General features: G+C 50.7%; 7 protein-coding genes and 1 non-coding gene across 8 annotated transcripts; 4 read left to right on the top strand and 4 right to left on the bottom strand.

Annotated features, from left to right (window-relative positions):
- Nucleotides 1–181: 181 nt before the first annotated feature.
- On the bottom strand, nt 182–910 carry AFUA_1G05160 (DNA-directed RNA polymerase core subunit RPO26; the record flags this gene model as incomplete). The annotated part of the gene is made up of 4 exons (XM_745172.1): nt 182–215; nt 275–394; nt 451–747; nt 876–910. 4 exons carry the CDS (start codon nt 908–910, stop codon nt 182–184), a joined length of 486 nt encoding a protein of 161 aa, XP_750265.1.
- Nucleotides 911–1,113: 203 nt separating this feature from the next.
- Nucleotides 1,114–3,285, top strand: AFUA_1G05150 (C2H2-type zinc finger protein). The gene is made up of 2 exons (XM_745171.2): nt 1,114–1,373; nt 1,432–3,285. Exons 1-2 carry the CDS (start codon nt 1,292–1,294, stop codon nt 3,012–3,014), a joined length of 1,665 nt encoding a protein of 554 aa, XP_750264.1. The 5' UTR covers nt 1,114–1,291; the 3' UTR covers nt 3,015–3,285.
- A 789-nt stretch (nt 3,286–4,074) lies between these two features.
- Nucleotides 4,075–5,696, bottom strand: AFUA_1G05140 (uncharacterized protein; the record flags this gene model as incomplete). The annotated part of the gene is made up of 3 exons (XM_745170.2): nt 4,075–4,215; nt 4,287–5,044; nt 5,105–5,696. The coding sequence occupies 3 exons, from the start codon at nt 5,694–5,696 to the stop codon at nt 4,075–4,077; spliced, it is 1,491 nt and encodes a 496-aa protein (XP_750263.2).
- Nucleotides 5,697–8,863: 3,167 nt separating this feature from the next.
- AFUA_1G05130 (uncharacterized protein) lies at nt 8,864–14,151 on the top strand. Its single transcript, XM_077803829.1, has 4 exons — nt 8,864–9,898; nt 9,967–10,314; nt 10,375–10,532; nt 10,588–14,151. The coding sequence occupies exons 1-4, from the start codon at nt 9,883–9,885 to the stop codon at nt 13,576–13,578; spliced, it is 3,513 nt and encodes a 1,170-aa protein (XP_077660000.1). The 5' UTR covers nt 8,864–9,882; the 3' UTR covers nt 13,579–14,151.
- Nucleotides 14,152–14,161: 10 nt separating this feature from the next.
- Nucleotides 14,162–16,404, bottom strand: AFUA_1G05120 (retrograde cargo receptor ERV46). Its single transcript, XM_745168.2, has 4 exons — nt 16,097–16,404; nt 15,701–15,995; nt 15,455–15,635; nt 14,162–15,393 (listed from the first exon to the last, which is right to left on the bottom strand). Exons 2-4 carry the CDS (start codon nt 15,891–15,893, stop codon nt 14,451–14,453), a joined length of 1,317 nt encoding a protein of 438 aa, XP_750261.1. The 5' UTR covers nt 15,894–15,995; nt 16,097–16,404; the 3' UTR covers nt 14,162–14,450.
- A 127-nt stretch (nt 16,405–16,531) lies between these two features.
- On the bottom strand, nt 16,532–16,639 carry tM(CAU)1. Its single transcript has 2 exons — nt 16,602–16,639; nt 16,532–16,567 (listed from the first exon to the last, which is right to left on the bottom strand). It is a non-coding gene (tRNA).
- Nucleotides 16,640–16,839: 200 nt separating this feature from the next.
- Nucleotides 16,840–19,686, top strand: AFUA_1G05110 (uncharacterized protein). The gene is made up of 3 exons (XM_077803828.1): nt 16,840–17,545; nt 17,746–19,266; nt 19,338–19,686. Exons 1-3 carry the CDS (start codon nt 17,126–17,128, stop codon nt 19,383–19,385), a joined length of 1,989 nt encoding a protein of 662 aa, XP_077659999.1. The 5' UTR covers nt 16,840–17,125; the 3' UTR covers nt 19,386–19,686.
- A 179-nt stretch (nt 19,687–19,865) lies between these two features.
- AFUA_1G05100 (putative GARP complex subunit Vps53) lies at nt 19,866–22,833 on the top strand. Its single transcript, XM_745166.2, has 3 exons — nt 19,866–20,151; nt 20,216–22,011; nt 22,071–22,833. Exons 1-3 carry the CDS (start codon nt 20,073–20,075, stop codon nt 22,758–22,760), a joined length of 2,565 nt encoding a protein of 854 aa, XP_750259.1. The 5' UTR covers nt 19,866–20,072; the 3' UTR covers nt 22,761–22,833.
- The last annotated feature ends 50 nt before the right edge of the window (nt 22,834–22,883 follow it).

Genomic DNA, 22,883 nt, shown 5'->3' with positions numbered 1-22,883 from the left:
TGTTCTTTGCTGAATTCCAAATCCCGGAGACCGGATCATTAGCAATGCAATGAACGGTTCGCTTCCTGCTCCCAAACTCCGAACGCTATGCGGGACATCAAATCAGAAGACCATAATTAGAATGACAAGTAAAACAAATAGCCCAGTCTCAAAAGAAATCCACCCAAAATATGATCAGATTCTAGAGTAGCTCTTCACAAGTCCAGTCCTCGTACCTAAATGTTCGAAAGCGGATTAGACATGCGTCCATACACGAGGTGAAGGGATAACTAACGTTCCATCCGGCAGATATCTCCTCACAATGAGTGGGATCTTCTTCTGGTTCAGCTCCTTGATGGCGATCTGCAAAGGATCTGTCTCTCCCTCAAGATCTACAAGCACGGGAGCATTCATACTGTGACAAATGTCAGTTCGACGGTCTTCATATGCCACATGTCGCAGATGACGAACCTGATCTGCAAAGCTCTGGTACCCAGAACTCGAGCCCTTTCGTATTTGGTCATGTACGGAGTTGTCTTGCGCTCTTCATTGGGGATTTTCTTCGCCCGTGCTTGTTCCACCACCTTGCCCGAGTATCCCGCACTGGGATCTCCAGAGACAACGATACGGTCACCATTGACTGCCGGCGTATAATGATCATCACCGTAGCCATCGGCGCCTCCCTCGGCACCTTCAAGATCCTCGGGATTTATGAAGTCTTCGGGCTCATTTTCGTCGAACACCTCCTCCGCGGGCTCGTAGTCGTAGCTATGAAATGTGCGAGTCAGAACGACTGAACTAGCTCAAGAAACCATTTTCGCCAGTGGATTATGCGGCGAGCAAGTGGAGTGCTCCCAATCCAGACTGAAAAATGCAGTCAAATGAGGTATCCTTACGTTTCCTCAGCGTCGTGATCACCGTAGTCAGACATGGTGTCAAATTAGAGCTGGCAAATAAGGTAAATAATGACTAAACGAGCGTATTCAGCAGCCACACAAGTGAAAGGACAGCAAATACCACGTCCAGGGATAGAGACGCTGCGAAAAGATCGACCTTGCGACAGGCTTGGTGAAGATGAAGATTTCGATATCGCGACCCTCCAAAATAGCGGCGGAAAAAGTTCCTTGGCCCCATTAACACTAAGCCTTTTTCTGATCAGCTTCGTCACCGCTTTTAACATCAGGCCCTGGCAAAATTTTGTATGATACATTTTTCAACAGTTAATGTGTGCTTGATACGTTGACCGTTATCCAGTCAATGCTCTTAATGGTCGTCTTCCCGTGAAGCCTAATATCAGGGCTCTATCTGAGCCATGGGTGAGAAGCGCAAACTTGAGTTGGATGAGCTTACCATCCCGAGCAAATCTCGGAAACGCACGGCGCTGGATGATGCTGGTAAGATGTTTGAACTCTGGGATTGAATTGACTGTGGAGCTGAACATCGCTGTTGCAGATCCAATTTACGAGGAACCTCAGTCAGATGCCGATTATGTGTCTTCCGACGAATCGAGTGTGAACAGCGACAGTCTCCACGAGACTCCAGCGACACCAATCTCTACGACCTCAGCCAAATATCCTTCAGAGCTGAAAACTCACCGCTGTCCCTTCGATGGTTGCACAAAGGCATTCAACCGGCCAGCGCGACTTCAAGAACATCTGCGCTCCCATAACAACGAGAGAATCTTTAAATGCACATTCGAGGAGTGTGACAAGACATTCCTCCGCGCATCGCATCTGAATCACCATATCAAAAGCGCACACACTGGGGTCCGAGACTACGTATGCGACCGTCCTGGCTGCGGGAAGAGCTTCGTGACGGGCTCCCGGCTCCGTCGACATCTGGCTGCCCACGATGGACGAGATAAGTACCGCTGCACGGAGTACCCACCTTGCAATGAGACGTTTCGGAAACATTCCACCCTTCAAAAACACATCATGACCGCACATCTAAAGCAAAAGCCTTTCCAATGCCCCCACACGGATCCGAGTACCGGGCAGAAATGTACGATGGCATTTGACACAGCAGGACATCTCCGAGCCCACGAAAGCCGCATTCACACCGAGAAACGGTTTAGTTGCACTGAATGCTCCCAGCACGCAGAGGGTGCCGAAGCAACCTTTCCCACCTACGCGCTCCTACAAGCTCATATCCGATCCGTTCACCCCCCGCAATGTCCCAACTGTGCTCTGACTTGCGCGACGTCCCGCGAACTCCGCCGCCATCTCGAAGTCGCCCATGGCGATGTCAGTCTCGAGGAGCGCAAGATATTCCCTTGCACCGTACCCGGCTGCGACCGCAGCTTCACCAAGAAGGGAAATCTAACCGTACACATCCGCACCGTTCATCAGGGCGAGAAACGCTTCGTCTGCGGCGAGACCGACCTCTCGTCCTCGAAAAAGGTGTCCGGCTGGAACAACGACAACGGCTGCGGCAAGCGGTACGGGAGCAAGCTCGCGCTGGAAGAACACATCCGCACTGCACACCTGGGCTACCAAAACGCCAAAGCCGAACGCCGGCAACGTCTCGGCATCACCCGCGATCGACAGCACTCTACCGCAACCTCACCCGGTGTGTCCGCGCTGGCCGCGCTCACGGGTGAGGGCTACGCCGAGGAAACGGGCCGCCACATCGCGTGTCTGGTTGAGTCGTGCCCGCACCGGTTCCACAGAGACTACGATCTCTGGGTCCATATGAGCGGCAAGCATCATTTCTCCGAGGAGGAAACCCGCGATCTATTTCTGCGGCGAGCCCTGCTCGCGCATGATTTCGGTGCGTCTGCGTCTGCTTCTGCTTCCTCCGAGGAACTGTTCGGGGGTATCTACGGCCTTGAATTCGATAACGATCATTCGTCGTATGATCCGTATGTGTTGGACGGGTCCGAGACGATAGCGACTTCTGGCGCGGCCGTGTCGAAGCCGTTGCCTGCGCATGGCGCCGATGTAATGATGCATGACAACAGTTCTACGATACCCACTCCTGGTGATGATATGGCGCTGATTGATCCTGCACTGGCTTACGATATGATGGAGTCGTAGCGCTGGAACGGTTTACTTTCCATTGTTTTCGGGAGTTCTTATGACCAAAACTTTTCTTTCCATAGATCTATCAATTGAGCTGATCAGGGTAAATGAGGAGTATACTGGATCAAATCTATTTCTCTCAACCGCAGGGTCATATGTGGATCGCATAGATGGCTGTCAAACTCAAACTTGTAATCCTACGCAAATCTGGCAGGCCGTCTGCAGGCCGTCAGAAGCGAACAACAACAGCACAGAATTGGTGATTCGAACTGCTGAAGGTCAGTAGTTGTCAAAGTTCAATCTATCAAACCAGGCCCATCAGAGACGGTCTGGTCTGGCCGTTAGAAACTCCTAGGCACAGGCGTCAGCATTCACAAAGCATAACCCAGTGATGTCCCAAGCGGAGACATTCATCTCGGCGTGAGTCAGTACGTTGCACGAAATTCAGCATCATGACCTGGTTGGTTGAACAGTTAGCTGCTGGCTCCGCTTCGCGTAACGTGGCATAAAAATGTGAAAATGCATCAGCCATGAGAAACAGAAAGAAAAAAAATTCACAAAGGAAAGTTTGGGTAATTCTGTAAGTACATATGTGCTTCTTCTCTTTATTTTTGTGTCCTTTCAAGCATGTCCCTGGAAATGAGTGTCTTTGTTTCTTCGATATGGAAACTAGATAGGCTGCAATGCCTCGACAAGTGCCAACAGAAGACCAGCCCCGAGCGCATGCGATCGTCGCAGCCAGAAAGCTTCTAGAAGACAAAAAAAAATTATCTTCAACCACGAAGAAACGATTTGGAAGCCAAGGGATGTTTGTGCAAGATGAAATGAAAGAAAGAAGATGGATGGCCGTACCAAACCAAATTGAAACTGATATTTGAGGCTGAACACAGCTCAAATCGCCAAACATGGCTTCTTTCCGTCTTTTGGAAATTTTTTTTCTCCTTCTTGCTGATTTTCAAGTAGATCCCGAGAGCGAACGGCCAAGTTACTGCCCAAAGCCGGACATTCAACGGATTGCTGGCCTGGACAACGACACAGCTGTGCAGAGGGCCGCTCCCGGCGTGCGGTTTGAATCCTAGATCGAACGTGCGTAACCGGCGAAGTGGTAGAAAAATCGCTCTTCCTCAGGCGAAGCAGGATGGCCAAGTATTGTTTCCTGAGCAGGATGGCTTGCAGAAGGAATAACCAAGGGGCTGGTTGTCTTTGCCATGTTCCGCTGAGCAAGTAGAAGTTAGCCGCCTCCATAGAAAGATCAGATAACCTAGCTTATCTCCTGTGTAGACTGACCTTGCGATTGCCATCCCAAACACCAGCAAGAGATCCATGGATTTCGGGGAATTCAGTGATCATACGAATTCGCATGCCCTTGGAAGATTGGCCACCAGAGGTGCGGTGTTTGGAATAGCCCTGCTTCTTCTTGTCGCCCTTCTTCTTCAAAAAAGATGTCATCTCGACCTGACAGCACACCAACCCTTTGGCAGATCTGAAGACGTCAATAAAGAAGGCCGGGTTGCGTTTTGCGTAGGTCTCGTCGTTGTAGGGAAACGGGGTCGGGATCTGCGATTCAATCGAGCTGGGGCACAGTCTGGCCTCGGCAAGTTTCTGCATGAAGAGGACGTAGCTGGCACTCGGATTCTCGGAGGGCTTGTGGATGGTAAAGTTACGAGCAATGTCACAAAAGAGATGAACGGCCGCGAGTCCTCTCGCTAGACCAATCCACTGAGCAACCTTGAACAGCAGGCTCATGATCCTCTTCTGATGATCGTTTAGAGGCCAATCAGACACGTCGACAAGATCAACATTGGTAGACGACGAGAGAGGAACTCTGATATGGTCTGGTGGCAGCCACCCATATCCACGAGCCTTATTGGGGTCATGCTCCATGACATGGTGTTTGAAATACTGGTGGAACCTTGTAAGCTCGATCTCAGATGACAGATAATTGTTCCAGCCAATGGATGCACGAGAACTGTCCCACCGCTGTGCCCTCATACTTATCAGCACAGTGCGTTCATTACAGACGGGGAGATCATGATAGAAATGTCCTGTGTTTATTGTGGTCAGCTTCATCGGCAGGTGGAATGGTGGGTGACGTGCGATCTTACTTTCCTCGTCAATCTCCTCTGTTGCGGACCGCATGTCACACTCAAAGGCTCTAATCACCTTGATGGACGCTTCAAGTTGCTCGCAGGACTTGCCAATCTCAAAGGGCCTGCAGTTGATCCAATATATGGGCTTGTCGTCGTCTCCACGCAAGGTCGACAGTAGCCGTCTCAGCATCTCAATCTCGGACATGAAGAACGTCTCGTCGACCAGTTGAGTCTCGCTTGGCTCACATAAAGCAATGGGATAACGAGCACGCAGCCAACGAACTAGCTTTACCTGGGCGATTTCGATCTTGCCATCGGTCTGAAGAAGGAGGATCAAGAGGTGGGCGAAGGAGCTGGGGAACAGGTCTTCCTCGAGAAGTGGTAGCGTAGCCATGATCTCTCGAGCAAGGGAGTCAGGGTCGAATCCTTTGGCAAATTCGTCCATCAGTTGAGCATAATCCTGAAGCTCGGCCGCGGTAATCTCTTTGACTTTCTTATCTACCCAAGACAGATGCTCGTCGTCACCATCTTCAGAGTCGTTGAGTCCAACGGGAGTCTCGAATGGATTCTCGACTTCACAGTCAGGTGAGAGAGGGAACACGTCCATATTGGCCACAAAAGGCTCAGCCACTGCTCATTGGAGGTTTCGAAGCCTGAGACAGACAAAACACAATAAAGCACGCAAAAAGAAACGCCAAAAAGATAAAGAAATAGAAAACAGATTGGGGAGGGGGGGGGGGGGGGGAACAAACAAATGAAAAGCTGAAGCTGGAAGGATGCCCGTGAAGTGGTTTCGATGGCTAAAGGGTTTGGCTGAAGCATACGACACAACTCCACGTGCTGTAGGAATAATCAAAATGGTATCGAATGAAAAACGACGCCTTTCAGTGGTGTAAGGAAGGAAAGATGTGGAACAGCTGAAAAGGAGGAGGGGAGGAAGGGGTCAGAGATGTGCTGAGGGTGAATGAGCAATGAGCAGTGAATATCTGTTGTCATGGCGAGGATGCCACGCACGACATCATTTGAAGAGGAAGAACCTTTCTAAGTGATATTCACCTTTTTTTCTGAGAATCCGTCATTAGAGCTATCGTCGGTCAATCGCAGTGACAGACTGGATTCAAGTTGCAAACAGCTGCCATATGAGGCTATCTTGCCTGTCAGAGTTGAGGTTTCATTTCAGAGTAAGGACTCTCCCAACCCTGCCTGATCTGATGTGTACCTTCACACTATCAGCATAGCAAAGGACACATACATAGTCAGTCAACAGCTCCTGATTCACTACCTTGGGCAGCTCTGTTAGCTTAGGTGCCTAGTTCGACGACTAAGGTCATATCTTCAGCAACGATCTCTAGAAAAATTCATCATGGATCAGGCAAAATCCACTTGAAAATAATACCGAAAAGAGGATGCTGTCAATAAGGAAACTGTTTGCAACACGAAAGGGCTCATAAGCTGGATGAGCGTGGACGCTGTCTCCGCTCAATTGGTCTATCAGGACCATATAACTGTCGACTACCTGAGCTGAATCGAATCTCTTGCGGGTTTGAAAGAAATCATTCTCAAAGAGTCAAATGCATCGAGTCAGACTGACGGTCAAGGCTGTGTCTATCGCGGTGTGCTGAATGACACCTTTCTGGAGGATGAGGCCAACATAGGGTCTTTGAATGTCCGTTAGGGCGTCTTTCTGATCTATTTAGACAATCGATGACCTGAGAAATGATTACGGGGACCAGAGTAATATGGCCCGTTTGAATGCTCGTAAGTTGCCAAGGACGTTCCTGTCGAACAGACCAAAATGAGTAGTAATGAAGACCTGAATCTCCCTACATTATCCTTCATTTATCGAGATGGTTTAAATGTGGATACTACTAATCGGTTCGTGTCAGAATCCAAGATTGGTCTTTTCCTATTCCTTGCCAATAAGCAATATCATACCTCCCGCCAAGAGCATATACTCAGTATGGAGAGCCCAGGCTTCCGGTGATACACTGTGCGGAGCTCTACAACCTGACGTAAGGCCACGGTGGCTTGTTGAGGTTACCACACATGGCCTACTAGTACACGAGGATAAGGGAAAATCTAAGAGATAAAATGATGAATACGTGGTTATCAACAAGGGCCCTTGTTGATCATCCAAGTCCATGGGTTAAGAAGAAATTAAGCCCACTGCTGAGGTCATAATCTGCCATCCTAGACTCCAGTTACAGCAAAGATCGCTGATCTCAGTGCGCGTCCGATGGGGTTCTGGTGGAAAGCTCCGCTCTAACTACCGAGTCTAAGGGCGATAGAAGCTAACCATTATCAGTCACATGACGACGAGATCTAGCACAATCATAGGTAGCCATTCCTCACTGGAGTTCGGAAAGGACTTCAGCAACATCGGCCACTTATGGTGGCACGGCGTGTCTTTCGATCTGCGCAATGATCATGGTAGACAAATCAAGTGGCTTGATACATGGCACGCAGCCAGGAACAGGCCGGACAGGCACAGAAGCGTTAGGATATGGGGATTAGACTTTGGCCGTCCTCTCCTTCTCGTCAGAAGTTTGCCACTGGGTATCTTGCCTTTGAGAGATCAAGACCAGAAGCAGGATGATTTCCAATCCTCCTACTTGACAAAGGTACCTAGAGCCTAAGGTAGGTAATAGGACGTTCCCAATATGTGGCTGCATGGTATTGGGGCTTGGAATGACATTTACCTACCTTGATTACCTTTGCGGCCATTCGGCTGGTTACCGCTTCCAAGTGCTGTCGAATAGTCGAAATCATCCAAGAAGACAATATCCCACAGTCCCTACAGCTCCACTGTTAAAATTGACTTGCGCTTAGCGCTCACTTATGCAATCGCTTCTCCTCGCCGCGTTGCAAATGTGCGTGTAAAAAGGGCAAAAGGGCGCCTTGCTCTTTTCATAGGTATCCTTCCAAACAATCAGTAAGGTAAGGAGCAACCGTACTGTAATTTAGCAGTCCGATCTAGTCCCAGAATGGACGTCTCGGCTTTTCTCTTGGATTCTCTTCTGCCAGTAAGACATGCATATTTCTCTGTTGCTATATTTGGGTATGTTCGTGATACACTGGAGTAAGGAGAGCGCTGGACAGGGTCAGATTTGGTTTGTCAGGATAATAGAACACCATCATCAAATTTGTTCGCAAATATCAATCGATTCTGTAAGGTACCACAGGATCCTTTTCTGCGTATCTTCTGAGCGAGAAATTATCTTCCTGGGGGGAATAGGCTCTACCCCTATTCGATATTGATTGCGAATTAGTTCACTATTGTTCATAGTTCATTGCGTCTAGTCTACATAGGATGTCCTAGGTACGGAGTAGATGCAGACTACAGTACCTATTATTATTAGACACTTCCTGTCTTTACCGCGGGGTGGTTGGTCTGGCCGCGTCACAGGTGATTTAATGGCCAATGATCAAGAAAATACTACGGAGTACTGTTTAGTAACTATCATTATTCACTGACACTTACCAGCTAGTGACAGTCTACTAAATGATTACTTCATTGATGTGACCTCTTGCCTACCATTTAACAATGGCAACGGGAGTAAACACGGAGTAGAGGTGTAGGAGAAGAATGCGTTTGATCACATTATGGACGCAATGGACATGACCAATGGTCACATCCAGGGAAGAGATGGATAAGCTAGAGTCAACCCCTCGAGATATGATGAAAAGGCGTCGAAGCGGAAGACCAAAAAGAACAACAATGACGCCAGCCGCAACTTGGCCTTGTGGTCCAGTCATTCTGCATGTCTCTGATATCGGTATTATTATTTATTTGGTTATTATTGCCTAGTATCTAGTCTACTTAATAGTTCCATCCAACTTCTTCTACGGAACACGGAGTACTGATATAATTCCTCCTATGTCATCCCTATTCTTTGGTTACAATCGAAATACTCCTGATCGACCCTTGACCTGTAACACCGCCACAGGAAAATCCAAAAAGAAAAAGAAAAAGGAAATCCAAGCTCTGCGAAACAGCGTGGTAATACAGTTACCATTTCCACCTTTAGACCCACGTTCGGCAACCATCACTACGTACTAGACGATACTACTCCTCCTACTACGGGGCAGTAGATAGTAGGTAAGTAGTACTTACTACCCTTCTTACCCTATGATCCATCTTCCCCCATCTCTCTCGAATTCTTTCTAGTCTTTCCTATCTCACTCGTTTCCTAAATTTCTCTCTGATTGTTTACTCTTCGAACTCACGCCCTCTCTCGTCTTCTCCTCATTCCGACCACCCACTCGCCGCTGTTCGCCCCGCCTTTCTATCCCTCCACTGATCAAAGAGAGACTGAGACACCAAGCCTGTGACTGCGATTATCCAAGTCAGGCGCTTGCAACCTGAACTTTCCTCGTCACCAGCCCATCTTGGCGGCCATTACGACACTGTCCAGCTGTGACCTGTCCTGCCACTCTTTTTTAAAACGCTATTTTTGTTCTACTCCGACAATTCATCAAATACAGATTCTACATGGAATCCTCTCTTCAATAGATCCCATTCTTGGCGGGCCCGAGACCCCATTGCTACCTCCGCGCGGAGGAGCCCGGATTCAACACACTGTTGCTCTTTTCTCTTACTCTTCATCTCTCGTTACTTGTCAGTTGCTCATCCGCAACCTAACAGCGTTTTCCTGTCGTTTCGGTCGAGTTGCCCCGTGGTAAAGCGTCATATCTGTCATCTCAAGGGTTGAGCCGGCAGCTGGTCTTTTCTTGTGCAGCTTCTACCTCATTCTATCAATAGATCAGTCATCGGAGTCTAGACCTCGATCACTATGGTTCGTTCGCGTGGTGAGTAGACGATCGTCCCCTTCCCGAAATTCCGAATGATGGTCACTGATAACCCCTTGCGTTATCAGTACGGTCTTTCATATCAGCCTTCGGTGGCTCGTCCCGCAAGGAGAATGCCGGACAGCATCATCGTACAGCTTCAGCCTCAATCACGTTGGGCAATCCTCCGTCAAGATTCGAGACCCCTTCTCCCGATACGCCCTCACCGATCGAAGGCTCGCCGTCGCAGTTGACCACGAAAGCGGAACGCCGCATTTCACGGCCAGCATCGACAGTCTTCTCTCACAATCCTCCGTTGACAGAGCTTTCCGAAGATACGCCGCCCGAACTTCAGCCGATATTCACTTACCTCAATAACCACGCCAACAAATTGTACCATGAAGGATACTTCCTCAAGCTGAATGATCTGGATACCCGTATGTGCTTTGCCTCAAGTGTCTGTCGAACCAGCACGACCTGACTCAATTTGTATCTAGAGGGCCGGCCTTGTTCCGATCGACAGTGGGTTGAATGCTATGCGCAACTTATTGGGACAGTACTTTCAGTATGGGATGCCGCTGCGCTGGACGCAGCACCAGAGGGCGAAGAAGTCCCTTCCACATTCATCAACCTGGCGGATGCTTCAATTCGAGTCGTGAGTACCAGATGAAGCGGTATAGACTTGTTGGACTCTCTAACGAAAAAAGCAGATTGAATCCTTGCCCACCAGAAACCAAGCAATGGAGCCACTGAAGAATGTGTTGAGCATATGTTCTGCCGGGCAGAACCGGTACCTGCTGCTTTTCAATTCCTTCCATTCATTAACCCAGTGGGCGTCAGCCATCCGTCTTTCCCTGTTCGAGCACACCTCGCTCTATGAAGCGTATACAGGTTCGATCATTGCCGGCAAAGGCAAAAATCTCAATAACATTCGATCCATTCTCGAGCGCAACCGCTTCAAGCAGGAAGATTGGGCTCGTGTACGATTCGGCGCAGGGACACCGTGGAGACGCTGCTGGTTTGTGATCTCGCCTCCGAACGAGAAAGAGTACCAAAAGGCGCAGAAGTCGTTGAAGAAATCTGCCTATGATCGGGCCCCGAAGCTGGCCACAGGAGACATCAAATTCTACGACACGAGGAAGACCAAAAAGGCGAAACCTATTGCGACCATCACCGACGCCTACGCTGCATATGCCATATACCCCCAGTCCAAGGCCTTAATTGATCAGTCGACTCTTGTGAAAATTGAGGGTACTGTCACAATTCATTCGAATCCAGAGTCAACTTCTGAGGGGTTCGTCTTCGTCATGCCCGAGGTCCATCCTGCCATCTCCGGCTTCGAAATGATGGTTCGCTTCCTCATCCCCACTTTCGACACTTTCAACCTCTATGGGCGGCCGACACGCCTCATAGCTGCCACGAATCATGTCAAGAGCATCATGTTCGCATTCACTAGCCAACGGCGCTATGGATACCTGGACGTCCTGGATGTAGCGAGTTTGATGCAGATGCCGGGTAGCCACTCCTGGACTGAGGCGGAATGGAGGAAACAGCTGAAGGATGCGACAGCTCAGCGTATGGCCGCGGCAGGGAGCAGGACCAGCAGTATTTCCTCAAGAAAACCACGCTACAGAGCCAGTCTCCCCAATCGCTATAGTAATGCGCCCGCAGGGGGCCCTCGCAACAATCACTTGTTACCCGAGAGTCGGCCAGAATACAACCAGTCAGCAGATGCCATCCTAAACGAATCGCAAAAAGAGGACATTGCATCCAGTTATCATTCTCGAGGCTATTCCGATACCACAGGAACTGAGCCCATGCAACAACGCGTGCAGGCTCGGGTCATGGAGGGCTCACCATCATCTTCCGATCAAGATCTAATGCCCGTGGAACGGCAACAGGCCGGCACTGCTAGTGTCAGTGACCGCAGCAGTGAAGAGGGCGACTGGAAACAGCAAGTAGATCCTCCGGCCACCGCTGTTGGTGAGAATCTACGGCCTCAGTCTCCTCCTGATCCGGTAGCCATGCCGCCGGCATTTATGCATGCACCAGGAGAGACTCCATCAAACCGCCCATTACCTTCTCCGGATCTGAGGAAGGCCAATAACAGGATGTCCGACGGCACTCTCACACAGCTCGCCGCCGCTGGAAAGCTGAATCTATCCAACTTGGCCCTTCCCTCAACTACCGAACATAGAGTCCAGGAGTCTAGTGGCACCAACCAGTTCAGCCACCCATCGGCTCCGTCAAATGAGACTTCCGCAGATCAAGCACAAACCTCGCCAGCACCAGTCGATTCGAACAACGTCTTCGGGCCACCACTTGTCAAACCTACCGCAGGTGACCTTCACCAAGACAGTGCAAAGGCTGTCAGAAGAAAGCCTGTGCCTTCGCAGCAGCTGGGAGAGTCCGAGGCTACCAGCCCCACCGGGGAGCCCAGTTTCGATGACCTGCGCCATACAGTAGACGAAGAAGCCCTGAATCGCATCTCTTCCCGTCCACTGTCATTCCGTTCGCCCGTCAAAGAACGCCAACTGGATGATGAGAGCGTCTACGATGACGCTTCCACAACTTCCCCTGACTATGCCAGTACGCACGAGTCGGTATATAGCAAACAGTCCGTCAAGTCTGTTTCAAAGCCCAGAATGGGCGTCATGAAGACCGTGGGGACTGAGCCCAAGAAAGACCTTGTCATTGGGGACGCCCGTTATACGCTCGATGAGCCGTCGCAAATCGATCCGGACATTCCAACGGTAGATTTCGGGCCAACACTTACCTACCTGCCCACCACTGGACGTCCGAGCACGTCGGACACTCTGAAGAAGTTTACGCATCATAAGACCGGCTCGGATGCCACGGAAAAACAGCGCTATGCGGTGCCAACACATCCCATCAACCACACTCATGCAAGGTCTCCCAGTCAAGACGAACACCGGCGGAGCATTCTATGGCAGCCAGGCATGGCACGTCCAACGACCCCTGGTGGCGGTCTTTCCCCAGAACAATTTGTGCAGCAGCGAGCTGCCCCTAGCCCGCCAATCCATCTACACCACCACCGGGCACCTTCTGCGACTCCTCCACCTCGGAGACCGCTCTCGGGAGACTGGATGGCCCATGCTCGCTCCAAGTCTCAGATGACTATTTCCAGAGATCCCCAACCTCGACCCCATTCCCGTGGCGCCAGTAGCATGATGAACTTCAACGACATTTCATCCCACCTCTCGGCTCGGGAGCAGGAGCACGTGGCTCGTATGACAGGATCTTCTTTCTTTGATATCTCGAGCGACAAGAGCAAACAGGCACCTCCCGTTGATCCAATGGGCCTTGTTGGTGCGATTGATGCTCGAGAGCGCGAGAAGCAGAGTATTAAAGAAGGGATGTCGAACCAGCTGGTGCAGCACGCAATCGCGCAACGGCAACAACACTGGCAGCACCACCAACAGCGGCAACTTGCCACAACACCACCTCCGCAGAATTACGGGCTACAAAGTGGCGTTCATGGCAATGTTTACAATCTCCCTGCTGCGAGTCACACTTGGGATGCGCTCAATCAAACTTATCGTGCTGATGAGCCTCGCCGTCAGTCTTGGTATGGGCCATTTGCGGCTCAGGCACCGCAAACACCGCCAATGTATCCCCAAAGCCAGCCTCTGAACCAGCAATCTGGCTACTTTGGGAGTGCAAACCCCTTGCATTATTAGTTCTTTTTCGTTGCAGATACACTTGGACCCTTCTTCCTTCCCTGGGCCTTCTCTCTTATCCTCTTCTTCCAATCGCTCAGTTTCTTTTGTCGTCTTATACCAGCGTGGGTGCGCTCTTTTTCGGATGTTATGCTTTTTCCTGCTTTTGCAAATATGCCTGAAAGGGATTGCATCTATGCCGACATCTTCACGCTCCCTAGAACTAAACTATCTAGATTCCTACGCAGAATTTCCTTTTGCTAACTTTCCTCTTATTGAATTTGCTACAGCAATTGCTCCGTCGCATTACGCATTTAACGGAGTTGTGAGAGCAGGTCTGGCGTCTTCGGTACTGCTTCAGTTGCCTGTCATTCTTTCATGTCGTTTTACGTCATTGCGGCGGTGGACTGGCATTTGAGTCATTGGGAGAACATCATTGCTTACTGTGGTGGTTTCGTGTACATAGGACACATTACATACACTGGGCAGGTTACAGGCCTGGCTTATCACCTTCAATCTTTTCATTACTCAATTTATGATTTTCACACCCTTCAGACTTGCTATTGAAAATGACCCATGGCCAGTCTTCCCAAGTACGATTTTGCTCACAGCACAAGGGGAAGCTCATAAAAGAGGTAAACCTATATCTCTCTGATTCGCTATGTATGCTCTGTCGAACTTGACACTGCTCCCTGCAAGTATATAAAAGAACAATAATGCAATGCTGGAGAGTTCCGAAACGCCTTGGCTACCAGTAATCCCAATCACATCTTCGACAATACACCCTTCGTATCAACCACAGTTCAAATCAGATTTCCATTTCTATATGAGTGTGATACATCTTGTATTTTTCTTTTCAATGCTTTTTTTCTGGGTGGTGATGATAACGACGCTCAGCTCGAATGCAACTTCTTCACCCTCAGGGCGCCCTCGTACAGCCCACGGTCAATGGCCGCGGCAACAGTCAAAGTACCACCGATGATGGCACAGACACCCGTCAGGAAACCGGAGAAGCTCTTGGGGCGGGCCTCGCGGTTGATGACCTTCATCGGCGAGATGTCGTAGTTGAAGAAGACGCCGGGGATGCCGTTCGCGGCGTGCAGCCGTTCCTTGTGTCCTTCGTCCGAGGCGTCGCCGCCGCGCAGGGACCGCTTGTGCGAGGTCACCGAGTACTGGTGCGTTTCGATACTGCCGCCAGAACCATACGCGATGCCGTGGGAGCCTAGGGGAGTCTGATCGTGGGCGTTGTGGGCAGCGGACGAGAAGAGCGGATCCCAGCCCAGAGGCAGGTAGGACGTCGAGACGACCTTCACAAAGTAGACGAAGTTGTAGGCCGGGTCGTTCGTCTCCTGGCTTGTACTGTCGAGCGGATTGGTGTGGTGGTGGTCTGTCCACTGCCAGCGGTCGGAGACCTCGTCGGGGAGCTGGGGGCCGAAACGCAGCTGGTGGATGTGGTGTGTCATAGTGTGTTTTTCGTTGTCCGGGAGCTCGGAGTCGAGATAGTTTTGCAGGTCGTGCGCGTGGACCTGACCGCTGGTGAAGCTGCGGCCGGGGGCGATGTGGAAGTTGCCGACGACCTTGTTGACGCGCAGGATGCCCTCAAGGCGGCAGCCTTCGCGGCGTTGGGCGTCGATGCGCGCCGCGTAGCCCTCCCGTTCGCACTGCTCGATGTTGGTGCCCTTGCCAAAGGCCCAGTTCTTAGCTGCGTAGGCTTCGCGCACTTCGTCGCAAGTGTTGCAGCAGCCTTCTTTGATAGAGCCGGGGAGAGGGTCTGCGCCGCCGCAGTCGCCGCAGTAGTTTGGGTCGAGGTGTTTGGCGATTTCCTCTTTAGAGTGGCTAGCGGACGCACACAATTGTTAGCAGTGGACGCCAACGGTAAAAGAAATTGGCTGCTTACAGGTCCAAAGCTTGAACATCCAGCACACGGCCTCCCTCGGCAGGAGAACTCAGGCGCACCTTGTTAACGCCGTGTGCCACGCCAACTTGCTGTTCTCCCGAAACGTCCATCACATCAAGGGTCAAAAGCTCGCATGGTAGTCGGGGAAAGGTGATGTTCATGTGAATTTCCATTCGCTCGCCTGTTCAATGCCATCGTTCGCATCAGCCCGTATACCCATGTTCTCTGTTCTTCGAAGGTCCATACCTCTCGACTTGTCGACAACCAGTTCTGGAAGAACAACTACCCGTCGATAATCCAGCCATTCTCCCCAAACCAGGTACAGGATGACTACCAAAGAAGCCAAAGTGATGATACCTCCGGAGGTGGTACGGATGCGAGCATCCTCGACTGTTTTGGCGAAAGCATCAAGCCTCGTAAATCGCGACTTGGCAGGCATCTCTTCAAGGAGCGACGATCATAAGGTCGAAACAGTAGGCGATATTGAGCAGCAGCTCGGCGAATTGATCAGCAATAATAGCGCGCCCGCACGGAGGGGAATCTATAACGGAGGTATTCAATGTCAATGAAGCTCAATTGGTAAATAACGCAGGAATCGCGGCATGTCAATCAAACGGCACACGATGCATCAACGCTACTTACAGGTCAATAAGGTAACTTGGCAAAACAATCATCAGCAATAACAAGATCGATCGTCGGGATGGCTCCTCATCAAGTCCGGTCTTTGGAACAAGCTGTCCTGATGAATCCCAAAACGAACTAAAGCATCGGCTTCGCAAAGAGGTTGATGGGCCTTGGGAGTACAACGCGTATCAGGTACCGCTGATAAGCTGCGCAATCGGGCTGCTTCGGTATTGGTATTTCCAAAAGGACAGAGAGCAGTTGCTCATTGGTGCATGGGGCCCACCAAATCTCCCACTCACATATCAGCAATTCGACACGCAAATATCTGTACTACTTAGTCTTTTTGATGGTAGGTTGCAATATAAGCTACTAGATAGAATCAATATCAGTCTTGATTGTCATTTGCCATGATAGAAGATTATCAGCGCCAAGAAAAAAAATAGATGCAAAAAGTGCCTCCGGGGAGGATCGAACTCCCGACCTTGAGATGTCCCAGAAGTACCCTTCTGAGTCATATGTAAGATATGAGACTCACGTGATAACCAACTACACCACAGAGGCAATCGTTGCATAACAGCGCTAGAAATTAAATCTATAAGGACGTCCAGCACTTTGAACTGAATTTGGTTGGAGCTTGTATGGGTCTAGGTCCCCTTCAGCCATCAACAACACCCAGAGCAAGAAGTCCGCCCACGTGACTTGGCTGGAGCCTGTGGAAATGCTTTTGATTCACGTCACTTTTTGTTCTTTACATTTTGTCCGACAGCCTCAAAACCTCTGCTAGAGGTTCACACTGCCTCGCCATCTCCTCAAAAACATACGACTTCATCACCTCATCTCCTTTGAACCCACATACTTGAAAGATACTACCTTTTTCTCCTCACTCACCTATTACCTTCGTTACATGTCGAATCCTTAATTGGAACTCGGTTTCTTCGAGGCGCACCGCGCATTTTCGCCTCCTACCCACCCTAAAGTCCTTCCAACGTCCACGTTCAGCCTAGTCCTCTCTCCCCTAGCTCGGAGCTTGCTTGACACTAAAACAACATGAAGGGAAAAGGCTCTCGAGCTCGCTCCGGCGCCTCAGATCGCGGGGGTATTCGCAAGCGGGGTTCGACACGAATCGATCGAGATGGCGACCTCTCCATGGACGGGGACGCCGCTCGCGCGCGTGGAAAGAGGACGCGCGGCGACGCTGGCCGTGCGACTCCGGCTGGTGGACGGCCTCAAGCTCGGGACAGGACTCTGAATGCGATTCAGAAAGCGATCGCCAGTAATGCGGACTCGCAAGCGAATATTCGGCAGGGAACTCGAGGAGCGGGCTTGGAACAGGTCAGCGTTCGTGGCTGGAAACAGAGCAAGGCGGCTTCCAACCGTGATGGAGGCCTTGAGAGTCTCATCGCTTTCCTCGAGAAAAAACTCACTGCATCCGATTCGAAAGCTGGCGCCCGCGCGAGAATAACAAAGGTATGTGCAACACCAGAATTGGCGGTCACCGACAGCAAAAACGCGCAGCGGTCGTACTCTCCGGTCTGTCCTCGTCTTCTCCAGGCATGGTATTTCAGAACGACGATCGGCAACGTCTAGGGTCCTTTTTTCTCTTGAGCGTTTGTTTGTTTGGGTGACTGCGGTTTCAAGGTCTATTAAGCCTTGCTAACTTTCACTAGTCGCGAGTTGAAGGCGACTCTGTAATAGTGTCTATCCGACCCGGGTTGTTGGATAGAATGCTGCAGATGAATGGTTTTAGTTTTGCGGGTGCGCCTCTCACGATCGAAGCGTACGGGCCGTCCGCGAATGGAATGACGGATCAGCCGATGCTTTCGGATATCGCGCAGAATGGCGGTGCTCCCTCGACCGCCGATACCAAGAGCAAGATGACTGCGATTTTGAGCAAGCGATATTATCAACAGACAAAGTTGCTTGATCTTTCCAAGCTAGGCAGTGACCCCGATCTTTTGGCCATGGGCATCTTCAACAGCACATCCACCGAGTCCAAGTTCTTCCCTGCGCTGATGAAAGTCTGGGAAATGAGCTTCGACAATTCTACGACGAGGCGCGAGGCCGTGGAGAGTGTCAGTCTTGCAGACAACCAACTCGCAAACATCGCAGTTGTTACAAGTCTAGCCCAAACGATCCCCGACCTGAGAAACCTGGATCTCTCGAATAATAACTTCAAAGACGCGCAGTCCTTGATCGGTTGGCGATGGAAATTCCGCAACCTTGAATTCCTCGACCTCACCGGTACTCCTTTTAGCGCCGATCCTACCTTCAAGGAGACGATGATGAAGTGGTATCCGAAGTTACGAGTCTTGAACAATGTTGAAGTTCGGACCGCGGAGGAGATCGCTGCCCAGAAGAAAACACCGATTCCTGTCCAGCCACCTCACTTCTTTGATGAATCGCAAATCGCGGAGAACTTTGTCCGGGCATTTTTTGTTGGATATGACAACGACCGCAACGACCTTCTCAACGGTGTTTACGATAATCACTCGACTTTCTCCCTGAACGTTAACACATCCGCGCCGAGGGCTCAACAGACCGAGACCGCTGGCTGGGATCCCTACATAAAAAAGAGTAGAAACCTACTCAAGATCAACCACCTTCCAGCCAGAATGTCACGCGCCTATGTCGGTGTGGAGAAGATTCGTGAAGTCTGGAATAGTCTTCCTAAAACCAAACACCCTGACGTGGCAGCTCATCCGAACGAATGGCTCATCGAATGCTTCCCGGTGCCAGGTCTTCCAGATCTGTCTGGGCAGAGCAGCACCGGAGTGGGTGGTCTTCTGATCATGGTTCATGGGAAATTCGAGGAGCTTATTGATGGAAAAGTTGAGGTGCGCAGTTTTGACAGGACATTTATTCTTGGTCCTGGTGGAGGAGTTGGCGGTATCAGAGTGATCAGTGACGTTCTTTGTCTGAGAGCATATGGAGGACATGAGGCATGGATTCCTGAAACGCCAACGGTTCCTCCGTCGGTTCAGACAACAATTCACCCAGCAGCTCCCCAGGCAGTCCCGGAAGGATATGGTATGCCGTTGCCCGGAAAGCCCGAGACGCAGGTCCAGCAAGAGCAGCTGGTAATGCAGATGAGCACGAAGACAAACATGACTTTACAGTATTCCGAAATGGCACTATCAGGAAATGGCTGGAATATGGATGCGGCTCTGAAGAACTTTGAAGAACTCAAGGTAGGTTTACCCGGACTCGTCCGTCTCTCGATGATATGATACATTATAACTCACTGCATTGGTATCCACAGGCACAAGGAACATTACCTCCAGAAGCTTTTCTTCCTGGAACGGTATAACGCCTAAGATGATCACCATCTCGATGTTCTTGATCGGCCTCTCGTTATTACTCAACACATAACAGAGGGAAACAGGTGTGGTAGCTCGGGGTACAAATTTTATTCAAATCATATGGGTGGTTAGCTTCTCTGCATGGTTTTGGCGAATGGTTTGGCTTCATAATAGCCTTTTGGGTTTATCTCGCTTTATTAAATTTTTTTGAGAAGAGCGTTCTCCTCCTGGATGCTACGATATCATGTCTGCATAGAAAGAGAAAATATACATTAGCCGCCTTCTACTGCGGTATTGACACTACAGCAACAATTTCCTTGAGAGTAGATGGATATCATGACAATGATGATGGCATTGGATACGGGCTTTGCGCTTCCAAAATCACGGTGATTATGGTGATGAGGTATTTCTGGCTCAAGGCCTGGTTGTAGACAGTACTCTGTAGATGTGCTGTAAGATCAAAAATATTTATGCCTGAACGCCAAGGCATACACTAAGCTACTCCGCGCGGATATTGATTTATCGACAGGCTACAGCTATCCGTAGTCAATGCACAAAGAGCTCTCCCCCTCAGATATCTCTCCCTCCTGGTTGGCCGTTGATCTCTGGTTGTCTCACTTGGGCCAATTGACAGATGGTCACTTGTCGCAACTGCAGCATGTGCCCTGCGTTTACCACCCCTGAGAGCTAATGGAATGTCCGTCTCGACTCCCACCTCCTCTACCGGCCATGTGCCACCCAACGGCGCGGCGGACCTCGATCCACTGGATGCAGGTGAGCACACCAACCTGATTGAATCCGGGTCGAACGGTCTTGCTAATAACTCGGCATGGAATAGCTGATTACGATCCGATCGACCACCTGAATGCGATTTTCTCCCACCCCTCCACCCTCTCCTCCGTGTCCGAGGTGTCCCAAGCCCTCCGTGAATATGAAGACGAGCTCGACCATGACATTGCCACGCTGGTGGAGGAGCAGGTTACCTCCAATGCCGAGAGTGTGGAGCGCATTCAGGCAGCCAAGGCCGATTTAACGGAACTGTTCAAGAAGATCGACGAAGTGCGCGACCGCGCATCCAAGACGGAACAAGCGATTACGGAGATGACGGCGGACATCAAGCAGCTGGACAATGCGAAAAAGAATCTGACGCAGTCCATGACCGCACTCAAGAGGCTGCAGATGCTGACGACGGCGTATGATCAGCTCCGTGCCCTGAGCAAGACGAGGCAGTACCGCGACTGCGCGCAGCTGCTGCAGGCGGTGATTCAGCTGATGGCGCACTTCAAGTCATACCGATCGATTGATCAAATTGCGCTCCTGAGTAGGAACGTGGCGGATATTCAGCGGGAATTGCTGGAACAGGTCTGTGAGGACTTTGAGTTGGCCTTTGCTAAGGGGGAAGTTGCTCAGAATCGGATCACGCTGTCGGAGGGCTGTCAGGTCATAGATGCGCTGGGCGAGAGTGCGAGGTCCAGGCTGGTGACCTGGTATTGCAATTTTCAGTTGCGGGAGTATCGGCAGGTTTTCCGGAACAACGAAGAGGCAGGCTCGTTGGACAATATTTCCCGCAGGTATTCGTGGTTCCGACGCATTCTGAAGATCTACGATGAGGAGTATGCGGCGATTTTCCCAGCGTCTTGGAGGGTTAATGAGATCCTCGCGAATGTCTTCTGTGAGGGAACCCGCGACGATTTCAAGGGGATATTGTCTCGGTCTGTTCGGAACGGTCAGACGATCGATGTTAATTTGCTACTTTCTTGTCTTCAGGAGACTCTGGACTTTGAGCATTCCCTTGAGCGCCGGTTTGCCAGCCCGGCCCGGCCGTCTACTGACACCTTCGCCTCAACCGAGACACCCGTCTTTGGTCAGGCTATTTCGGAGGCATTCGAACCATACCTGAGCGTATGGGTTGAAGCTCAAGACAAGCAGCTGGCTGCGCTTATACCTAAGTACCGGCAACAACCCATTCGACCACCGGACGAGGAATTCGATTGCCACATAGTAATATCCTCATCTACAGAACTCTTTACTTTCTATCGACACTCCCTGCAGCAGTGTGCCAAACTCTCCACTGGCGGAAGCCTTGCTGACCTGGCCAAGGTCTTTGCCAAGTATCTGGATCAGTATGCGCAGCAAGTTCTTCTGAATTATATTAGTGAACGACCTACAGGCCATACACCGTCAAATGTGCCATCGTTGGAAGACCTCATCTTGGTCCTCAATACAGCCGATTACTGCTACACCACTTGCAACCAGTTGGAGGAGAAGATCAAAGGTAGGCTCGACAAGAACCTCAAGCAAAGTGTGGACCTGCAAAGTCAAGCAGACTCGTTCATGGGCATTGCATCTGCCGCAATTAGAGGTCTGGTACGGAAAGTCGAAATCAACCTAGAACCCTCTTGGCGCGAAATGCGCAACACGCCCTGGAGTCGTCTCGACGCCGTTAGTGACCACAGCCCTTATGTTGGGGAGCTTCTGTCCAAGACCCAGGCCACGTTCTCAGAAATTTTGCAGTTCTTGCATAAGCAGCAGTATGCTAGAGCCTTCGCCGACCATGTCGTAGAGCTCTTGTCGACCCAGTTCATCTCGAATATATCCCAATGCAAACCTATTACGGAGACTGGCGCGGAGCAGGTATGTTCTGTGTTTCTACCTCGCGAAATATCGTTGGTTCAAAGGCTAATATATGTCAGATGCTTCTTGACACATACACTCTCAAAACCGGCCTTTCCTCCCTCCTCCCGGCACCAGCTCCAGCAAGTTTCGTAAAGCGCGTCAACGCCAGCTTCTCAAAGATCGAAACCCTCCTCAAGACCCTGCAAGTCCAGCCCTCGCCCCCCGAAGCCCTCGTCCAAGCATATCTCATCCATATCGCGGACCGCAACAATGCAAATTTCCGCAAGATCCTCGACCTTAAGGGCATCCGCAGCCGCCAGGAGCAGAATCAGCTCGTGGAACTATTCCAGGTCCATCGCACCTCCGATCGCTACGCCTCGAATCTTCAGCAGAGCAACCCCGTCCTAGCCGCCATGCAGACCACTCCTGCCCTCTCGTCGAGTTCCGTCTCCCAGGGTCTCGGACTAGGAGCTGCCGCGTCCATTAGCGCCTCGAATCTACCCACTCGCTTTGACCCGTCCATGCTCGGGTCCGCCCTCATCTCAGCGGCCAAGGACGGCGTTGATCGATTTGGCACGCCGTCCAGCGGCACTAATCCTAGTAGCAGCACCGGCGGCGTATCCACCCCACCCCATTCTGGAACGACAGGACAGGGGCAGGGTCAAGGCGGGGAAATGAGCTCGAATTTGAACGAGAATTTGAAGAATATTGGGAAATTCTTCAGGAGAGATCTGGGAGGGTTTGGGGGTAGATTTGGCGGTAGTTGAGGATGGTCGTTTGCTTGTTGATACCAGGAGATTATATATTTGCAGCAAGAAATGTAATTTTTACCAACACCGGAAATGTGGACAATAGGATATTGATTCATAGGACTACCTGCTATGGCGAAC

This window comes from Aspergillus fumigatus, chromosome 1 (assembly GCF_000002655.1).
Source record: "Aspergillus fumigatus Af293 chromosome 1, whole genome shotgun sequence".
Classification (NCBI taxonomy): Eukaryota; Fungi; Ascomycota; class Eurotiomycetes; order Eurotiales; family Aspergillaceae; genus Aspergillus; species Aspergillus fumigatus.
Note: the sequence above shows the minus strand (reverse complement) of the source record. Positions and strands in the feature narration are given on the sequence as shown.